General features: G+C 38.0%; 1 protein-coding gene across 1 annotated transcript in view; it reads right to left on the bottom strand.

Moving 5' to 3' along the window:
- LOC307150279 (uncharacterized protein) overlaps nucleotides 1-22603 on the bottom strand; it is a 44199-nt gene that overhangs the window by 7269 nt on the left and 14327 nt on the right. The window contains exons 4-15 of the mRNA XM_079857289.1: nucleotides 18694-18771; nucleotides 18100-18168; nucleotides 17875-17922; nucleotides 17640-17717; nucleotides 17209-17253; nucleotides 12897-13004; nucleotides 12733-12780; nucleotides 10550-10723; nucleotides 10341-10388; nucleotides 9330-9449; nucleotides 8820-9033; nucleotides 3209-3363 (exon numbers count right to left, since the gene is read on the bottom strand). Of these exons, the coding sequence (XP_079713415.1) occupies nucleotides 3209-3363; nucleotides 8820-9033; nucleotides 9330-9449; nucleotides 10341-10388; nucleotides 10550-10723; nucleotides 12733-12780; nucleotides 12897-13004; nucleotides 17209-17253; nucleotides 17640-17717; nucleotides 17875-17922; nucleotides 18100-18168; nucleotides 18694-18771 (1185 nt within the window). The remainder of the gene's footprint in view (nucleotides 1-3208; nucleotides 3364-8819; nucleotides 9034-9329; nucleotides 9450-10340; nucleotides 10389-10549; nucleotides 10724-12732; nucleotides 12781-12896; nucleotides 13005-17208; nucleotides 17254-17639; nucleotides 17718-17874; nucleotides 17923-18099; nucleotides 18169-18693; nucleotides 18772-22603) is intronic.

The following is a 22603-nucleotide window of genomic DNA, read 5'->3' as shown; positions in this document are numbered from 1 at the left end:
TCAGTAGTACAAAAAGTCGCTAGATTTGTCACTAGTTACTTTTTTGAAAAAAGTCATTAAAGGGTTTGGCAATACTGAGCCTACTAGGTTGGCAATACTTACCAAGATCAACTGAAAACGAGGGCTCTAAATACACAAAGAAAATGAGCAACTTAACATCTCGGTTACGTATGTAACCCTCATTCTCTGAATTCCCTGGGAACGGAGACATAGTCGACGTCTCGACTGATTGGGATCACGCTTAGGGAGCCTGTTATCTTCGAGTATTGCTTTGAGTATTGTACGAGCCAATGCACATTGGCCTGCGAGAATTGCATCACACGCTCCGTCCCGCAGCGCGGGAATAAACATGGAAGCGGATGCACTCACCAGTTTTGTGAAGTGACGTCGAGGTCACTTCAGTGATTTGGGAAAAGCACGTAAATGTCCTGGCAGAAAGCGATGCATAAGGATGTATTGTAACAACGAATTATAATTTTTTTTCCAAAGTGTTGACAACTTAGTGTTAACTAATAATTGTTGCAAATTGGTACTACCAACAAAATATTAGTGCATTCCTGGTCCTGGCGTCGTTACACTACATCCTTATGCATCGCTTTCTGCCAGGACTTTTACGTGCTTTTCCCAAATCACTGAAGTGACCTTGACGTCCGGGTTAGCGGTAGCATGAGCCATCAGGCAAGTGTTATTTAAATAAACTCCTGATATACTTACAAACTTTCCAATGCCTCGTTTTATGAGTACAGAACCTGTTTATACTACTGTAGAAGTTTGGTGCCATTCTGGGCATTATTAGTGCGGTAATTTACCAGATACATCATAGGATCCATTAGCGCTGCACTAATCCATCCGGCTGATATCTCTAAATAAGCTCTAACTTTAATAATGTCCAACCAAGGGAAAAAAGGCTTCTGGTGGGGGGGGGGGGGGGGGGGGTGTTTGGCTCGAGGTCATGGTGCAAAGGACCCTAGGTTGATTTTACTCCGAACCATCCCTTTAAAGGGACACTCCACCTCTGGAAAGATGAATGTGTATTTAAATTGGGTCATTTATGTAGAAGAAATGTGAAATTATTTTGGAATTTGGAGCTTTCTAGACTGAGAAAAGCCAGAAAATGTATTTTTGGCTCATGTGGATGAAAGACAACAACTCCCAGAATGCACTTGCTTCGCTGCTCTACGAGGCCACTCCCAAGCCACGCCTACCGGTTAGAGAGCAGTTGTAAACAATAAAGCTAAGCTAAGTTACTAGTAGTCTCCGTGAGTCTGCCCGCAGTGCCCGGGTTTTTGAGATCGAAACGCACAAAATGTCCGGGATTCGGCTTTTGCGTTCTACAGTCGCCATTCATTGTGTTTACTGTGGCGAGCAGGACGAGACTAGGGCCGCGGGAGAACGGCGCGAGGCCGGTGGCGTGATTACTGATGACCGACACCTGTGAGGCACTGGTCTCTTATCTCTCACGGAGGAGCGGGTATTTTCTTAGCAATGGTAAAACGCACATCAACCGATCACTTGTTTAGCGTTCATGTAAACACTACATTCAGATTCACCAATCGGAATGAATTCAGTTAGATTGAAACAAAAGGTGTGCATGTAAACAATGAATGGCGACCGTAGAAAGCAAAGCCGAATCCCGGACATTTTGGACGATCTCGACGGCCGGACATGCAGGTTTCTGCCGGTGAAATCAAACGCACTGGCACTGATCTGTGATAGGTCCGTTAGCGCATTAGGTCCAACCCCCTATGGGCGGGTTTGAAAGGGTGGGAACTAGTGCTTGTAGTCTTAACAGAAATCCCCCCCCTCTTACACTTCCTCCGACAATGACGCAAAATGACGATTTTTGCGTCATTGTAGGAGGAAGTGTAAAGAGGTAAATACAGATTTCTCTTGTCTCAGGGGAAAATGAGAGAGTGTTGCACGACCATTCAATAGTATGACTGGGTTTCTAACATTGCAAAGCTTAATGCAAATGGGTGGAGTGTTCCTTTAAGGCATGAATATGGGGTGGGAGGTATTATCAAAAATGTTGATAACGATTAAAATAGCAGCCGGTTTAAATAATGTGAAGAATACCGAGTAGTTTTAGTCTGCTGCCTCAACTGATTTACACAGACATGGCAGAACAAATTAAAGGAATGAAAAAGTAGCCTACTGTAAGCATAATCTTAACCAAAAGTTTGATATGACAAAAAATCTGAATATAAAAAAATAATAGACTAATAATTTTATTTGATAGTACGTAAAATTTCAATACTAATATTTATGATGCGAGTGTTGTTAAAATTACTACGTTGTTCAGTGCAGAAAATGCTTTCGAGCTTGTGTGTGTACATGTGAAATACTTTTAACATAAATATTTTCCTTATGTGATGGTAGGTAGCCAAATGCACGCGAGGGAACGCAAACAAAGCACTCTTAGGTTGACCATATCTCTGAAAGACAACAGCGCTGAGTTGAACAGATGACAGAGATGAATGTGTTTTGCCACTGTGATGGATTTTAATTAATCAACTTTATTTAATCAACTAACATTTGTTTTTCTTGAAGGAATGACAATCATATGCTTTAAAATATTTCCAAACTCTTTGGGGAAAACTTGTGACTTTGAGTGTGTATGTGTGTGTGTATAAATAACAAATAGGGGAAGTGAAACTAAACAGATTACTAGTTCTCAAACCTTGTGATAAGTAATCACAAAAACAGAGTTTGCTTGTGCCAGTGACAGAGGGAAAAGGTCGGGGCTTTTGAACCAATTGAACCAATCATATTGAAGGTGACATGTTAGTCTTATTTGTTCTCAATTCTATAAAAAGTGTTGTATCCGTGTTTTCTGGTGGGATTCTCAATGGAATTTGAGATCCTCCGGCCTTGCTTCTTAGGAGAGATTCCCCGAGAACTGCTCGGGAAGATCTCCTGGCTGTGATTAAATCATTTAAAGGGCATTTGCAGGTCTGTTTGTCGATTTATTCTTGCGCAGGAAGCTAGTTTAGGAAGGAAGCTAGTTTAGGGGAAGAAGTTAGTTAGGTGCTATTATCGAATGGGGACGTTGATTTGTAGACGAGACCCAGATAGACTAAACGTCGACAGTAGACGTACGGGGACGTCGATTTGTAGACGAGACCCAGATAGTTAGGTTTAGGGAAAAATCTGCACAATGGAGATGATTGTGCCCTTTGCCATAATTCTAATTAAGTAAGCATGATACCTGTGGTGATGAAAATATGCCCTTGTCCAGCATGGAGGATTTTTGTTGTCCAGTCACAGAATGTATTTTATCCTGAGAAATCCTTGCAGTTACTTCCTTTTTTTCATGTTTAAAAGTCAAAGGTATAGACGTGAACTTTTTTATGGCTTCCAGAGCTAGAGAGAAAAATAAGAGTACATTTAATGCACAGTCTTAAAAACAATAAGTGATAATAAAAATTTGGCAAAAAAAATGTAAATGGAAAAAAATCATGGACTACTGCATGGACTACGTATACAATGACTTATATGAACTAAAAAGGAACACCTCTTAACAAAACTAGTGAAGCAGGACACGATAACAAAGATCACTCAACTTAAATTTGCACAACAATATAAATGATTTGTGATTATTTTAGAAATGTAATACTTGAGTTTTTAGCTTACACTATTTTACAAACTGTAAATGTGTAAATTTGTGAATTTTGGTGTGTGCAATTATGAATTGCAGTGTATATTTTTGAAAACATTTGATACTGTTAACTATTAAATGCACAAAAAAAACTGACTGGACAGCCTGGTCTCATTTATAATACCCACGTATAAATACGTAACATTTACAGGTACAAAACATACATTTTTGTACGTTTGGATAGTTGCTTAAACGTACAATACGGACATATTGACAACATTTAAAACGTAAACATTATTACCCATTTACCTCTTTACTTAACCGTCGGTCTTGCACATCGGCCATATTTGTAGTTTTTTTGTACACTTTTTATTCGTATTTGTAGTTATAATCAAATCCTTTTCCATTTCCATTGGAGAATAACCAATCACATCACAGCCTTGACGTCACTGAATTGTTGCGTGACAGTCAATCACTTGTTTGCGGATACCACAAATGAATGAGAAAAGCCATAAATTGCATCGTTGTGCAAACTCTTATAAAATGGCATTTTTTTCGGTGTAAACTCTAAATATAGATTTTTAAGATCAGTCGATGGACTGTTTATTCATTAAACGATAAGCAATTTCCTCACAAAAGCGGTTTATTAAGCGTAGTTAAGGCTCTCCTTCATTGACATCCATTATAAAAACGACCTCTGGTCTGCTTCCCTGTGTCCCGCAGTGTTGGCAGACGTTACACTTTCTTCGGCTAATGCTTAGTTCACACTACACAACTTTAACCGTCGTCAGATCGCTGTGCTGTTCAGACTACATGACTTGCTCTGGAGTCTTGAAGTCGCTGTGGTGTTCACACTACGTGACACTGCGTAGATGATCTGCAACAGGGGGTCACACACTACACGAGCTGACAACAACTCTGGCCTTGTTTACACTGTCAGTGAAATGTGACCCAATTACGATTATTTGCTCATATGTGACACAGATCGGATGTGTTCTATGACAGTGTAAACAGGAAAAAAACGCATGCATTTGGATATTTCGAGATCGGGTTCAGGCCTCATTCATATGTGGAAATAAATCAGATATAAATCGGATATGTGCCAATGCGACTGTCATGTGAACAGGCAGATCGGATTTTCTGAGGCATTAAGCAACATCTCCGCAGTAGAGCTGAAACAACTAATCGATTTAATCGATTAAAATCGATTATTAAAATAGTTGTCAACTAATTTAGTCATCGATTAGTTGCTAAATAACTTTTATTTGCCGTAAGCGGCTCATTTCGTGCATATTTTAAATCTGCGGTGACCAAAGTGTGGCAGTAATGATCCACCGGAGGTTTTACTCAGCCAGTACAGCAGGAGAAGTAGCGAATAGCCAATAGCTGGCCTTGTTTTATGTCACGTGCTTCCCGCACAGCGTCTCTGCAGCATTCAGCGAGATGGCAGCTCGAGAAAGAAAAAGAAAAAAGCGGAAGATGAAACTAATCGAACGAAGCAGCATTCGGCAGTTTAGGATATCGCACAAGAATTGTCAACAAAGAAAACATTTCATCACTGGAGAGGTTTTTTTTTTCCGACACCATCGTATCAATTGATTTTGATTAATATGCGCGAGGGAGAGAGAGAGAGAGAGCAAGACAGCGCTTGGGTGAGTGCGCGCGCGCGCGGCCGGGGCTCTCTGTTAAACTGACAGGACTTGTCACAAGCAAATGATACACTTTAACTCTATGATGGTTAAACTCTGCAATTCATTATTTTTACTCAGAACTAATGTTTTGGTAGGAACGAAAGTTTACCATAAATTTACCAAAAAAAGCTACTTTCAACTTTCTGATTGATTTCACAGCATAAGCTATAAAGCTGTTTCCCAGGTATAAGCTGTGTGTTTACAGGAAAAAATAAAATAAAATGCAATTTACTGCAACTGTATTCTTTATTCTTATTCTTCGTGAAAATATGTTCTGCAAGATTCCTTAATAAGCTTTGTTCGGGATGTTAAACTACTTTACTTTAGGAGCCCTAAGGACTGCCATGGTGAAAACATTTGAAATCTCCTTTGTGAAATTTGCTAGAGTACCTATGGGTCAGTGTTTTGATTGCAGAAGAGTTCGACAAAGGATTACTAACACATAATAAAACACAACTCCAAGTATGTTTTTGATGAGGATATGACAATGCAAAATGGTTAAAATCTCTAAAAAGTCTATGTTGAATGATAAAGACCCTTTGTTAATAATTTACTTGGGGAAAAAATGGCTAAAACTAAAATATAAGTACATAAACCGATTAATCGATTAATCGTAAAAATAATCGTCCGATTAATCGATTATCAAAATAATCGTTAGTTGCAGCCCTACTCCGCAGTTTAATGACGAGAGAAACCCCGACGCGCTTCTGCAAAGGGATGGATGGCCCGACGAAACGTTGTGTCGTCGTAGGAGAGGAATGTGGACAAACTTTGACACAACATATCAAAGGTTGGCTTGCTCATCCTAAAATTTCGGACCCACTGCTCCTCGTTTTAGCCTGCCACAATATTCTCCCACCAGTCCTGAGATCTCTCTCGCACACCATAACTGAAGCATGAGCACAGGCTGAAATTATAGCACTTTTACTCCTCCTCCGCCTCATAATCATGGTCGCATATCGCAGAGCTAGCACCAATCATATTTTGCGTTCGTCCATCTGTGCAAGAGAATTTAACCCTTTAAGCTTGCGCGATGTTTCAGATATGGCAAGTGTAAACACGTGAATCGGATATGGGTCACAATTGAAAGAACGTGTAAATGGACGGTCCAAAAAAAAATCGGATATAGGCAACAAATCAGAATTGGGCATCAAGACCTGCAGTGAAAACGAGGCCTCTGTCACCCAACGACTCTATCCGGTCCCCAAACCACGGCACGTCACAAAAACACACACGAGAAGTGGAATGGGAAATTACGCGAAACAGGAGTTGTCTATTTGAAAATGGACACCGGGACAAAATTAACGGTGCGAAAAAACATCGTTGGTTTGGCAACGATGGTTTCAAAGTAGGGCTGAACGATTAATCGCACTTTCCATGTAATCGCACTTAAATCGAGATGGTTTATCGCGATTTTAAAGACTGCGGTTATTTTTTATGCGCAGTTTGTCATTGATGTACGGCTATGTAAACGCTGCTCCATCTGAAAGCACTGTGAGTTTGAGTCGCTTATAACGTGCATTTGAAAAAACAACACGCGTCAAACATCTTTCCAAAACATGAGAAGCATTTATGAACCTCTTGTCCAACAACAGACAACATTTAATAACATGCTTTTACTCCAAACTCACTTCATAATGACAGTTGAGCTCCTCCTTCTGTGAGATGATGTGCTTCTGACACAGAATAAGGCAGTCGTGTGTTTATAAGTCATGTTTAATCAAAGCGTTTCAATCTTCTGTTTATTCCATAGACAGTAAAAGAAATGGACACAGCGACCCCATTGGATTCAACGGAGACAAAGTGAAGTCAGTTAGAAACTCTTACTTCCTGGGGGTCGAGCGTACTGCGCAGACTCAAACTGAGCTTGACGACGTAGATGTGACGTGAGCAACCCGTCTGTCTTCTAGTAGCTGTGCCAAGAGAAATCTAAATCATTCCCTTCCGAATCTTGCAGAGACGGAGAGTGTGAGTCGGAGCTGTCCATGAGCGAGGAGCAGGAGTAACTTTTGCTAAGTATTCTGATTAATTATTTTGTCATTTTGCCTCCACTTCCCCCCGATTGCCCACGAGCTTCTCCTCTTGTCCATACGGTAATTTCTCTAATGTGCGACAGAGAGTCGCGTGGGTATGACGCAATCGTTAGCCTATTTTTACAAAAACTGCTTCTACGGGGCCATAACGTAAGATACAAGGTAATGGAGCCTTTTATACATTTTCGTGTTTCTTTAGAAATAAATAATGGACAAATGGAGTCTTTAAACGCCTCAGTTGTAAAGTTATTCACTGTCAAAGTGACGCCAAAATGAATGGGAGTCAATGGGATGCTAACAGCAGGTGGGGGTCCGCTAGCCAATGGCGGCGCCCGGGGTTACTTCAAAATAATATAAAACCCTGCCCCCCTGGTTTATTCAGCTACAGCGATACGGGTTTCCTGGAATGATGCGCATTATTGTACTTCTGCGGCGGGGCATATTTAGCGTGTTTGCATGAGAGCGCCCTCTGGCGTTCAGATGGAGCAGTATTTCACCCACGCGCGGATCACCCACAGATTTGCACGCGATTACAGCCCGACCTGTCGGCGAGCTCGTTAACTTGCAAATCAGGCTTAAAATCCTGTAGTGTGAACTAGGCTTTAGGTTGCAGGCTTTCCTTCAAGTGGCTTTCGCAATTTTTTAATTTATAACGAGTGCGGGTGAAAATTGGCTAATAAAGTCTTGCATTTGGGTCTGTTCCTCACAATCGTATGGATTAAAAAAAAAAAATATTACAGCGCTCAAATTAAATTTACATTTTACGAGGCGCTGAGCGTTTTTTTCACGTTTTTTTACGGGTCACCGAGAGTTGAAGAATGTTCAACTTTGGGCAAAACGCAGCGCTCATCACTGTCACTTTTTACCCAACTGTCCAATCACTGTGGAGGAGGGGCGGGGCTAATACCACACCGACCAACCGCCACATTCTGCTTGTTAAACGTCAACAGATGACGACAACAAGCATAATAACGGAACAAAATCATTTAAAACAAGAGCCAGAGAAAATACATTACACTGTATCAACATTTTATTATAGAATCAACACAGAAACAAAATATGTGTGAAATGAGATACTAGTAACACTTTCGCGGATATTTCGTATCGTAACAAGCAAAGCGTCTCAACTGAATAAATGCTGCGCTGCCAAAACGCTCTCATGCGCCACAGCTAGGCGTTTAGCAGAGCGTCTAGCGTTTTCAGCTGGCTAAAAACGCTTTGGTGGACACACGGCCTTGGAATAAACACAACATTCTCATCCTTTGGTGTGGATGCTAAATATACTTATTATTATAGTTATTGTTACAGTCAACGCTTTTGGAATGAAACGGCCTTAAACTGTTGTTATTCATAACTTTGAAAAGTAGCATTTTACCTAATACATTACTCATTATTTCTAAGGATGTAATCTGTAATTGCTAGTATTTCAGATGCTAGGATCCATGAGATTTAAAATGAAAAGGTATTAAAGTGAGTTATCATAAATCATAATATCACCTGTTGATGGTATTATCTGCACCTCTGCATAGGACGGATCATCCATGAGTTCAAGACTGTAAACAGATGGTTTTCCTTCCAGACTAGACAACCAGGTCTGAAGAGCTTTCTCTAATGTTGCTCTCCATCTCTCTGAAAATGGTTCTCTCCAGTCCACTTTGATCATAAATTTAGCAATATCAAGTTGTGATTCATCACCAACTTTACAATTGTCCTGTTATAGGGAAAATAGTTATGAATGCAGTCATATTTCTATGTAAAAAGAAACTCAAGTGTTTATAAACTATTTTATGTGAAAGAATAGTAAATGCCGACCATACACTACACCATAGCATTAGTACTTATTGTTTTCATATTTCATATTGTTTTTATCATAAGAGCATTTCATTTTGTAGTTTTTAATTGGACAGCTGGCTGCAATAATAAAGAAATAAAGTACATTTAAATCAGACAGAGTAGTCCATGATAACTGAATAATTAATGCCTATAAACTCTCCTCTTCATCAGTACCTCTTCTGTCTGCGAGTCTGAACTGTGTGTTCGATCCATTGAGCCGATCCTGCTCTGTTTCTTCATGTCACTCAGAGTTGTTCTGGAGTCTAGACCTTCAGCTCCTGCTGTGTGTGAACCCTACAATTCAGAGAAAATCTCCATGAAACACCATGCTAAAAATAATTGAAATGGTAACACTTTACAACAAGGTTTCAATAGTTAACACTAGTTAACTACTTTAGTTAACATGAACTAAGAATGAACAATACTTCTACAGCATTTATAAATCTTAGTTTATGTTAATTTCTACATTTACTAATACATTATTAAAATCAAATGTTGTACTTGTTAACATTAGTTAATGCACATGAACAAACAATGAACAGCTGTATTTTTATGAATTAATATTGTTCGATTAATACTGTAGCAAATGTATTGCTCATAGTTAGTTCATATTAGTTTATACATTAACTAACATTAATAAATGAAACCTTATTGTAAAGTGTTACCATTTAATATCATACTTAAAATAGTAAGTAAAATATATCAAATCAATATGTGTGGAAAGGAGGTTGATGTGTTGGCATCAACAAAAAGTTTTAGTTGTAATTGATTCTTCTTTTTTATTTATTAGCTTATTACATTTGTCAGATGTTTCCAAAGTGTCTTATATTGTATTCCAGATCGATTTGACATTTTACAAACATTTTACCAGTTCTTGCATTTTCTGTGAATCAAACTAATGACCAAAACATGTGTCATAACATGTGATTGTCATATCTGTGACCGAGCTGTTCAAATCCCTCTTACCACAATTACCCATTTATTCCTATAGGGGCAAAATTATTGGGTGTGTTTTAGAAGAAACACGAGTCTAAAAATCTTATAAATAAAAAATATTTCTATTTCTCCAACCAAGCAAAAAGAAGCATTTGAAATTACACTAAACTATAAACTCTGCATTTAACTAAAATATGGGTCAGACGTGATAAACTGTATATTTCAGTTGAGAAAGTTTGTGTTACTCACCTTATCATTAGGAAACTGACCATATCTGTGTGATGAAAGTAGGGTCTGCTGAATTAAAAAGAATGTTACATGTTTTAATATTAATGCAATCAATAATAGTAATTTGTTCTTATTGACTGCAACAAAATAACAACCATTCTCAATATATCATGAATGTTTTTTGCTATTTAATGGGACTCATTGGTCAATTTCTGTTCTTTAGTCAGTACCTCATTTCGCGGTGAGTCTGAACTGTGTCTTCGATCCGTTGTGTTCCACGAGTTTACAGGATCCGTTGTGTTCCACGAGTTTACAGGATCCGTTGTGTTCCACGAGTTTACAGGCTTCATGCCATACGGAGGTGGTCCAGAGTCTTGATCTCCAGCGCTGGCTGTATATGAGTCCTAATTCAGGAAGAAAACACCATTCCATTTTTCTTTAAATAATACATTTTAAATAGGTCTGGATAAGATATTTTTTAGTAAAATGCACATTGCTCAATTGCTACTTTGGAATCAAATACCAAGTTTTGTTTGTTTACAAGTTTTTTATTGAGCTTTAGATTTATGCATTTGACAGACACTCTCATCCAGACCAACTTCTGCATTAAACACACAATATTAAAGATTTATAATTATTAAAAGATCCAAAAACCAGTAGGACTAGTGATGGGCGCTTTCGAAACACTGTTTCATAAAGTTTCGAAACCTTTGCGAATCTTTTGTTTAGAATCAGTGGTTCGGTTCGGAGGTTCTATCACACACACACACACACACACACACACACACACACACACACACACTGCCAAAGTCACGTGATTTCAGCAAACAAAACAATGCTTCGTCATTACTGTTTCGAAAAATCAATGTTCCATCGATCTATGCGTCTGAAGACTGGACAGCAGACTTGTTCCCTCGCTGTGACTTTATAGACAGTGTTTGAGCACGAAGACACCTCACGAAACCATGAGGTATGCGGAACGGTTTAATGATCTACAGCAAAATATAGAGAGAGCTTTGGTGATAACTAAGCGAATATTTAATTACTACAATAGTAATTTCTCGCTAGAAATTACATCAGAAGTGGAAAACATTGGTCAAAAACGAACATTTACACACAAACCGACCAGAAACCGCTACTTTCAGACACCATCTTTATTGTTTAGCTCACCTCAAACTGTCGCAGAATATAACGCATCTATGCTGCCTTCAAACATTAAGTGAAACTAGCATTGTATTTGGACGTTCCTACTTACTTACCGCTTTCCTACCTTGAAATGCGAATGCATGCATCATCCTCTGAAGCACACTATCAGTTTCAGATGCAGAACAAGAATCATGCGGATTCAGTGAGATCGCCCCCAGCGGCCAACCACTGAACAACTGTCTATGGCCATTACCTGATCAGTTTTATACGTTGACGTTTTAGTTGCACAAAATCCTTACTTGTCACACAATTTCTGAAACCTGACACTCAAACACCAAAACCACACACCAAATCTGCAAAACCATACACTAATTATAGGCCTTCGACTCTATTTCATAAAACACTTCTTGCGAACCACAACACACAATTCTCTATGTCTGTGATATTCTGAATGCTGTGCTTCATTTTGGAAGAGATGTGAGGCATTTTGCATTTTTTTTGTGCAATTCTTGGATTTGTGTGTAAAGTTTTGTAGGAAAAAAGAGGCAAAGTTTTGAAAATGTGTGTAAGCAGTTGAAAAAAAACTGCATTGAAACATTTGAAACATTTGTATAATATATGTCGGTATTCACAGACAAGGCTCAAACCTCGTCCTAGACTAAAATGCATGTCTGAGCTGTTTTAACTGAAAGCAACTTGCACTGACGTATCTTAAAAGTAAATCAGTAAAGTTTTTTCTAAGGCGCCTTTAAAAAGCTACTTAAATGTCCTAATTGAACTAAGGCCTAATCCTGGTTTAATCTAAGCCCTGTCTGTGAACAATAGAATAATAATAAGAGGAATAATAGTAGTTAATTGTCTCTTATTGGCCTGATAGCGGAGCCATCCATAGCACAAACAAAACAAACCCTGAAAATTGATAAAAGAACATATTATACAGACACTTATAGTCATTTAGCTTTTATTAAAATATTTTTTATTTTATCTAAGTTGCTGCAGTGTGCAACAAGTGTCTCATAGTAGCAGCACAGAGTAACATTATAACATAACTTTCAGCAAACTCAAATGTATTTTAGTATGATTGTTTGACCAAGTAAAACAGCACTGCTTTACCCCACAATTTACACTCGTCTAATAAAGTGACCCGTATGAGTAGTAATTCAGCACTTGAGTCTATTTCATTAGAATAAGATAAAATAGTGTTAAATTATTAGCATTTCTCCTTGTTCAACTGTATATTACAGTTGAGAATGTTTCTGTTACTCACCTTATCATTAGACAACTGACCATCTCTGTGTGACGAAAGTGGGGTCTGCTGAAAAAAGAGAAATGTTCCATGTTTTATTATCAATACAATCAATAATAGCAACAGTAATTTGTTCTTATTTTGTTCTCTGCCACAAGACACAATTTCTGTTCTTTAGTCAGTACCTCATTTCGCTGTGAGCCTGAACCGTGTGTTTGATCCGTTGGGATGTTTAGATGCTTCATGTCATTTTGAGTTGGTCTAGAGAATTGATCTCCAGGAGCAGATATGTCCTAACATTCAGGGGGAAAAAACTCTTTAAAACACCATTTTAAAATTAAAATGCAATTTAAATCTTATTTTTACTCAAATTTTTAAAGCAACTTCTGCTTTGAAAGAACACTTTATATCAGGTTTGTATTCCCTGGGAATCAAATCCAGTTACTGTTTGAACTGTAAGTGTTGTCACGATACTGGAATGGAAATATCAATATTCAATTTCTATATTACGTGGAAAAACTGCCATATAGATATTTTGGTAACACTTTTTTTTACAGTGTTCTTGTTACATATGTTACATGTACTTACCATAGTAATAACAGTAAATTATGTATAATTACATGCAACTAACCCTCAACCAAACCCTAACCCTACATGTAGTTGCTTAATATTACTCAGTACTTAAATATATAATTACACTGTAACAATGACACCTTAAAATGAAGTGTAACCAATATTTTTAATATTATCTCATGATTTTTTTGTTCCATCCATTTAATTCTGTTGTGCAGTAGCTTACACACTCGAGAGCTTTATGTGCACACGCTTTGGGTGTGAGCGCGAAACCTGAGGAAATGAGCCAAATTATGTGCATACCCACAATCCTGAAATTCAGGCCCTGCGACGATGCGAGAGTGTGTGTTTTCAATTCATTCCTATGGAAGTTGAGCTTCACGCTCGCGCTGTGAATTGTGGGATTGACAGTGGACCGGAGAAAGCGCTGAGGGTGGGGTTGGGCAGTTCTCAACTTTATGCAAATATCAAGCAAAAAATGCAGACGGCAGTCAGTCGCTGTGAGGTTCAGGTAGTGACGTCTGTATTAAGTGTTTATGTTGCATTGAGCCAGAGAATGTCTAATAAGGGGAGAACTTCCACTCTCAGTAAACTTCCGGCTTCTGAACTGGTTGCAGTTTCACTCTGGCTCCACATGAGGGCGCTCACAGGACGAGTGCAGAATGAATGGAGGTCTATGGCGCTATACCCCTCAAAATCCACTTTTCTCAGCATATAATTTTTTGTCTAGTAATTTGAATGTTGTATTCGAAAGGAGATGCAAAGAAATTACACATTGCTGGGTGTTAGATTTTTTAGAGTCACTTATTTGCTTTAAAAAGTATTTTAAAATGTCAATGAGGTTGTACAACCAGAGATACTGCTTTACTTCAGTCACTTTGGTGAAAATTCAGACAAAAATACGTTTGGCGCTTGTAAATGTGACGTGACAGATCGCTGAGCGCCTCAGTTCAAGTGCATGTGAACCGATCATCTGTTACTTTTTTATTTAAAGATGCAGTAACTTACCGAAAGACAAGTATACATAATATCGACCAATTAGTGTTTTTCAACCATGGAAAGAGGTCAATATAACAGCAGGAGAACAATTATGTCACATAACGTTACATTTACCTCAGGAAAGCCATTTAATGACCATAGAATGTTAACTGAATAGAAAAAATAGCTAGAGAGGAGATTTTGCTGAGCACTATATTACATATTATATTTTTACTTATGTCATTAAATAATTGTTATTATAACAAAAACTGCATTATATTTAATTTCATTTGTTATTTTTAACCTTTAATAATACCAGCAGATTGGGCCCTCTATGTTTACAGCATTAGGTGAGATTATTTTTTTAAATAAAATTTAAAATAAACATGTATCCAAATTAGTCAATATTGAATCAAAATCGGAATCAAATCACAAGAATGGAATTGAAATCTTGAAATTTTTGTCAAGCAATAATAAAAACTGTATCCTACCAGTCATTGTACAATGTAATTGTACATGTTGTCACTAAACTTCATAAAATTCTATTTAGTTACCAAATGTTTTGACAATCACAATTACACTTATTGTGATGCAATATTTGTTTTTACATACCCCCCCCCCCCCCCCCCCCCCCAACACACACACACACACACACACACACACACACACACTCCAAGCTAAACTCAAAAGTTGGCAACCCTGAAATACACGTGCTAGATGAGTTTTTGTTTTGTTTGTTTCTGGTCCCGCTTCGGATGCCACGATGCCATCAAGCGGTATCTCTGGTCATAATCAGTCCTTCACTGACCAATCAGCGTTCATTAGCAGAATGCTAGCGATTTATGGGCAACAACAACTCAGTCTCTAAGAAATCGAAAGGACATAAGTACTCGTTCATTAAATTTTCGACCTATAACCCATGTTGAACTTGCAAAACCTACACTCAAATCTGAGATTCCTCAACGGGTGAAAGAGACACATTTAGCCGTCTAGCTCCATAGACTCCCATTCATTCTGCACTCATGGGCGATCGCCCCCAGTGGAACTCTGGTGGAACTACAACCAAAATTCAGTACAATAGGACTTAATAGGGAGAGGCCAGGCTCTCCGTAGACGGGCTCTGATTGAGCTTTATGCTGGATTTAGTGCGTACATATTGGTTACACATTGGATGCTTTGCAGTTATATTTGTTTATTGCTTTTTTGGATGCTTTCATTGTGATTATACTGGCTGGGTTTACAAAAGTTTATAAAACTGACATATCTTTACTTGGGCATTCAGAAACAAAGCTGGCCTCTTTCCAACTATAGTCGCTCCTATGCGATGTATTTGCCCGTGTGTTGAAAAAAACAGATTAAACACACTCGCTACAGACACGTCGGATAGAAGAGGGAACGAGAACACGCAGACGGTATCATACTTATCAATATTGATATATTTGTGGAGAGAGACAGGGATGAGATAATGACTCAAACATGTCAAGAGCTTGTGAAATGCCTATGCAACAATGTTGGTTCTTTATATGATTTTTTTCCCACATGATTAAATTTAGACCTGTATTCAAGGTATACAATACTAATTAAAAACAATATGAACAAAATTAATATAACCAATTTCAGTAGATTTTGGTATTCTAGAAGCATGTCTAAAAGTTGCTGTGTGTTTTGCACTTCAAAGCAAATAATGCATATTTTGTCCACCAACCAATTTAACAAAAAAAATAAGGTAAAATACGCATATGGAATTACAATAAACTATAAACTCTACTTTTTACTGAAATATGCGTTAGAGGTGTTAAAGGGTCATGAAACCCCCCTCTTTCTGCTCAAGTCTAGCTCACAATCTTTTTGAAAAATGCAACTTAAATGGGCGTGGTGGCTGTGAGAAGAAGGGAGGGGAGTGGGTGTGGTACGAGAGGGGAGAGGGGGAAACTGTCATCGCAGTGGCCCATGCATATCGACTGTCACTAAAAATCAGTGGTAAAACGTGAGGAAATGCTAGATTTTTTTTTATAGCTGGCAAAGTTAAAGTCTAATGAAATACACTGACGCCTTATTTTTGTCCTTTCAAAAGTAACTGAATGCCCTGCTACATATATTAGCCTACATTTAAAACATATAACGTTTATGTATAATTATGTCATTATAAAATATATATTTGTTTATACACACTATAGATGCATATATTTGAAAATAATAAATTTTCCGCTTAAAAAAAAAAAAACGTTCCGTGGGCTACATAGCCTAGATCTACGCGCCCCCTAAACCCACATAGTAAAGATGGACAGTGACATAGAAATTTGCACGCATACGTTCCATACAATTGAAGCGACAGAAAAGTCCTCGGAACCGCATCACTCGCAAGACGAAACCTGCATTGGTGTACAAGGCCGAAGTCCACCATTCTCCAGTTGAATGGTTGCTACACACACATATTTAGATGTGTCCGTGGTTGATGGCCGAGTCTAGCCCGGGTAGCATCGCGGGGAAAGATGCACTGGAACTTTTGCACCACGAAAACAAACGCGCGTCCCATCATTGCCTCTCTCATCTACTACGCGATATCACAGTTTGACATGTCATGTTTGTCATTGTAAAGTTCCCCGTGGTGTCATGAATAATTAAGAGAAAGTGTCTTCTCATTGGATAAGAAAACTCAGCACATGAATAATTATGAGACACCGATGAGTCATCAAAGTACTATAGTGCTCTGCCACGTCACAGCCTGTGACGTGGACACGATGAAGATTTTAAAACCGGAAGACGAAAATAGCGGAAAAAAACTCAAATTTAACCATTTTCCCCCTACTATTAAATCTAACAGATGCTAATATTGTCTTCAATGGTGTTCAACACACATACCTGTGTTAAAATCTCAGAAAATTTGGTTTAGGGTTTCATGACCCTTTAAACTGTATTTCAGTTGAGAATGTTTCTGTTACTCACCTGAGCATTAGAAAACTGACCATCACTGCTTGATGAAGGTGGGGTCTGATGAATTATTACAGGTAAAATAAATATGTCAGTAAATGAAGTCTGATGGTATAGTTTCAGTCACAGCAGATTTCAGTGGCAAACAAACAAGGAAAGACACTCTGTCCGAACAGAAGTCCTATATCATTCAAAACCTCAAATTAAGCCCAAACATCTAAAGACGAGGGGTCAAATACTTACCCCTAATATTAAATAAAATACAGTGCATTTTATATTTGATTTAGTAATCTGTTGTAGGACAGACAGTACTGAAAATTATTGGAGTCATAAATAATAGAAAAACAAAAGGAATGGAAACATAATCAAGTCCAACACATTTCTAGCTGTATTTCATTGCATTTCATTTCAATTTCCTAAATGAGCAAATGCACTCCAGTATTTACCTGATGATCATGTCTCTTCATGGGAAGGTGTTGTTCACTGGATCCGGGTTGTTGAGTGACGACAGAGCCACTGATACCCTGAGAGAGTGAGAATATTACTCAGTTTGTGGGATTACATCTATAAGTGATTTTTTTTTAAGAACGACTTCATACATATTTCATTTAATACAATTTCTTACATGTTTCTAAAATATGTGTTATAGGTGATAAACTGTTTATTTCAGTTGGTACTCACCTGACCATTAAGAAACTGATTTTTTTGCCACAATTGAAGAAGTAGGTCCTGCTGAATCAAGAACAAATGTTCTGTTTCCATATCAATATAATCAATAATAGCCACTGTATTTTGTTCTTATTGACAGCTACAGACTAACAACCACTAACAACCATGTCATGAATGTATTTTGCTATTTAATGGGACTCATTATCTCCGGGTCAATTTCTGTTCTTTAGTCAGTACCTCATTTCGCTGTGAGTCTGAAGCGTGTGTTGGATCCGTTGGTCTAGGGTCTTGATCTGTATATAAGTCCTAACATTCAGGGGAAAAAAACAGCATTCAAAAAATATATTAAATACTAAATGCAATTTATTTATTTAAAATCCTGTTTTTAGTAAAATTCACATTTGGTGATACTTCATTTGATACACATTTGGCTCAAGTGATACTTTGGAATCAACCAGTTTTAGCAATTATTTTGTTTGTGTCAAAGTTTTATTAATGACCTTTAGATTTATACATTACAGACACTCTCATCCAGAGCAGCTTCTGCTTTAAAGGAACACTTTTGATCAGTTCTTGCATTCCCTGGGGATCAAACCCATGTCTGCTACTGTTTGAACAGGGATCATGTCCCATTTCGCTGATGCTGGTGGGTTGTTCAATGACTACAGGGCCGCTGATACCCTGAGTACCTCTTTTTGTGAAATTACAATGAACTTTAAATATATTGTTTGTTTGTTTTTTGTTTTTTTTAAATAACTTCTATTTTCTAACTAATTTAAAAAAAAAATTCTCTCTATACATTGCTACTGTGCTGCAGTGACTGGTACTCACCGGACCATTAGTATCCAGACTGTCATCCCCCATTGGATAATCCTCACTGTCTACAGAAGTACCGGTCTGCTGAACCCCCTAATATTAATATCAATAAAATCAATATTCATTCTTACTTGCCACAATCCAACAACATCCATTCTCAGTATATCTTAAATTCACCATAACATCAAAATGGACTGAAGCGGCAACCTATAGCCGCTGAGAGGCTAAGCAGCAGGAAAGATTCGTGACGCGTTTTCATCCGTAACATCCAATGGTTTATTCTTACAGGTAACAGATTGTCCACACTCGAACCATTAAAGTACGTACTAACACAAATCCATGTAAACAAATAACCATACAGACGTGCAAACGGTCAACTGAAAGTGAGCACTCCTTGCCACTCACCCCCTCTCTACACAGTGTTCCACAAGACAGGGAGCGCTACCAGGTAAATACCCACTAATACCCATGTGACCAAACACCTGGAAATGTACGCGCAAAATACAAAATAAAAGACACACGTTTTCTGCACTTACATGGACAATTCTTGTTTTTTAATGGAATATTGCAGTATTTATTATGAATGATTTCTCTGTGCACATATTTATTGTTTTAAAATGTATGTGTCTTGTAATCTTTCCCTCTGTCTTGCAGCGACATCTCTTCTCTTCTCTGATGACGAGGACGCCCATACACAAAAGAAATATATTTTAAATATATTTTCAGAATATATTTTGGAATATGCAAATATTTGAAATTGGCCCAATAAATATATTTCACACTTAACATCATATATTTTTGTTATATTTCAGAATATATTTCAATGTATTTGGAATATATGCCACATATATTTTTGACACTTTTGGGGACCCATACAGAAAAAAATACATTGAAATATATTCTGAAATATAACAAAAATATATGATGTTAAGTGTGAAATATATTTATTGGGCCAATTTCAAATATTTGCATATATTCCAAAATATACTCTGAAAATATATTTAAAATGTATTTCTTTTGTGTATGGACGGGGAAACCTGTCACATCTGGAAAGGCTATTTGACTGCCTTTATTTTAAGACCAAGACCTAATGCACGGATCCAATATATTGACATTGATTTTCTCCCCTATAACCGACTATTTGCATTAACACTTGCTGGACTGGCATTTTGACCTCATTTTGTGTGTATTTGACAGTTCATGTACAGTACATCACAAAAGAAAGTGCAATTTGGACCTCAGTACTTCAGTAACAAAGGGTTAGTTCACTCAAAAATGAAAATTCTGTCATCATTTACTCGCCCTCAAGTTGTTCTAAACCTGTATGAGTTTATGGGACAAAATACTATGGAAGTCAGTGGGGTCCATCAACTCTTTGGTTTCCGACATTCTTCAAAATATCTTCTTTTGTGTTCAGCAGAAGAAAGAAATTCTTACAGGTTTGGAACAACATGAGGGTGAGTAAATGATGACAGCAGGGCCACTGATACCCTGAGAGAGTGAGAATATTACTCAGTTTGTGGGATTACAACTATAAGTGATTTTTTTTTTAAGAACGACTTCATACATATTTCATTTAATGCAATTTCTTTCTCATACATGTTACTAAAATATGTGTTATAGGTGATAAACTGTTTATTTCAGTTGGTACTCACCTGGGGTCTCATTTATAAAGCGTGCGTACGCACAAAACGGGGCTGGAAACGTACGTACGCCAGTTCCCACGCAAAGGTTGTGATCTATAAAAAACAAACTTGACGGGAGATTGGCCCTCATTTATCAAAAGTGCGTACACCAAATTTCCAGCGTACACCTGGCGTACACCCAAAACCACGTTGACTTTGAGATTTATCAATATGGACGTTGGCGTACGGCACGCTCAAATCCTACACCAGCTCGGGAGGTGGTGTACGCACGTTTTGAGTGCGGGAATGCGCAAAAAAACAATTCCTAACACCACAAAACGCACTGACAAACTAAAAGATATAATATAATATGACCCACTGTAAAAAAACAACAACATAGTAATTATAAACTTCAGTGTTTATTTTTGTGCAACATGGACTTCAATGTTTAATTTGTGTGACTTTACCAAAGCATTTGAATTGTAGGCATATGTATTCCAAGTTGCGAGCATGTGCGCTTTACCTGACGTTTCAAGCCTTGTTTATACTTTCGCCTGGCTCCGCAGCGCGAGTCTCCGCAGACTGCGCGCGCACCTCCCCAAACGGACGAGGCGTTTATACTCGACGCGCTCGCCGTTGTACTATTCTTTGAAACGATGGTTAGGCCAGGGTTAGGCCCGGCAGGTATGCACGGACTGGGTTTAGTAATGAAAGGCTTTCAATGACCAAAAAAATAATTCAGACTGACAAAATAATAAAAATGCCATTCTTCTTCTTTTAAATAATAATAATAATACAAATAATAATAATAATAACGACATTCTTCTTCTAAATAACAATAAGCGTCATTAATAATAAAAATCTAGAAATCAATTTTGTTTCTTTCCACTTCCCTGGTTTCGCTTTCTCTTTCTCAAAGAAGTTTCTCTTTAATTTGCCGTCTTCCGTGTGTCCATGGCGTAAAATGAGGGCGTGGGGGGAGCGGAGACTTGAATATATAGGGGCGTGTTATTCTAATGACGATCGTTTTCAGCCGCGGCATTTATTAAGGGCAGGTATTGCGTACACCAGAATTTCAAAGGTACACACAGCTTCATAAATCAGGCGATGAGAGGAGTGTAAGCATAATCTTACGCCAATATATACGCCCGTTTCTACGCAAGATTGATAAATGAGGGCCAATGTGCGCACCTTTAAAGGACAAGTTCGGTATTTTACACATAAAGCCCTGTTTACAGATCGTTTCTGATGAAATAGAACGGTTAAGATTAAACTTTTGACAGATGCTGCTGTCGCGAGAATTTTAGGTTTATTTCGCTTCCCACCCCCCCCTCAAGAATGGTAGTCTATGTGCACTGGAACAATCCTTCCTAAAACGCATTAAACTTTCATTTAAAAAGAGATGAAACTCACCGAGTGGTCAGGGGTGTTCACTGATATGCTCATACAAAAATCGCTGCAAAAGATGCTTTCCAACAGGTGTTTTACCATTCGTTGTAAAACTGTGGATCTATTTTTCCAAACGTCTCACACCCGTAGATTCTTCCGTTGAGAGCTTGAATAATAGACACTCCAGCCCAGTTGGTGGCGATAATGCACATTTGCCAATTGCAAGCAAACCACTGGCATTTCACTGAATACACAGAAGAAGCAGAAGAAGAAGCGGCGGAGTAATACCGTACCTCACACAGCACATTCAATGCAAGTCAATGGAGTTGGACAAAAACTATGATAAAACCTGTTGGAAAGCATCTTTTGCAGCGATTTTTGTATGAGCATATCAGTGAACACCCCTGACCACTCGGTGAGTTTCATCTCTTTTTAAATGAAAGTTTAATGCGTTTTAGGAAGGATTGTTCCAGTGCACATAGACTACCATTCTTGAGGGGGGAGGGGAAAGCGAAATAAACCTAAAATTCTCGCGACAGCAGCATCTGTCAAAAGTTTAATCTTAACCGTTCTATTTCATCAGAAACGATCTGTAAACAGGGCTTTATGTGTAAAATACCGAACTTGTCCTTTAAGCAAACTTTGAGCCGTGCGTACGCACATTCTGGAGACAAAGGGAATTGGCGACACCGATGGTGAGCTGGAGTTAAGTGTCTTTTTGGTCACTTTTAGACAGAAAATCTAAAGAAAATTAAACATATACAGAAAGATAATACAAATATAATTTCACTCACCAAGCCTGTCACTTGAAGCAAATATCCATCCCTTCTTAAATGTCCGCGCCAGCGAGCGCGTTGGGCCGTTTAGTGAAACTGACGCAAATAACAGTTTAAATAAATAAAATAATGATT

This window comes from Squalius cephalus (assembly GCF_949319135.1).
Source record: "Squalius cephalus genome assembly, chromosome: 22".
Classification (NCBI taxonomy): Eukaryota; Metazoa; Chordata; class Actinopteri; order Cypriniformes; family Leuciscidae; genus Squalius; species Squalius cephalus.
Note: the sequence above shows the minus strand (reverse complement) of the source record. Positions and strands in the feature narration are given on the sequence as shown.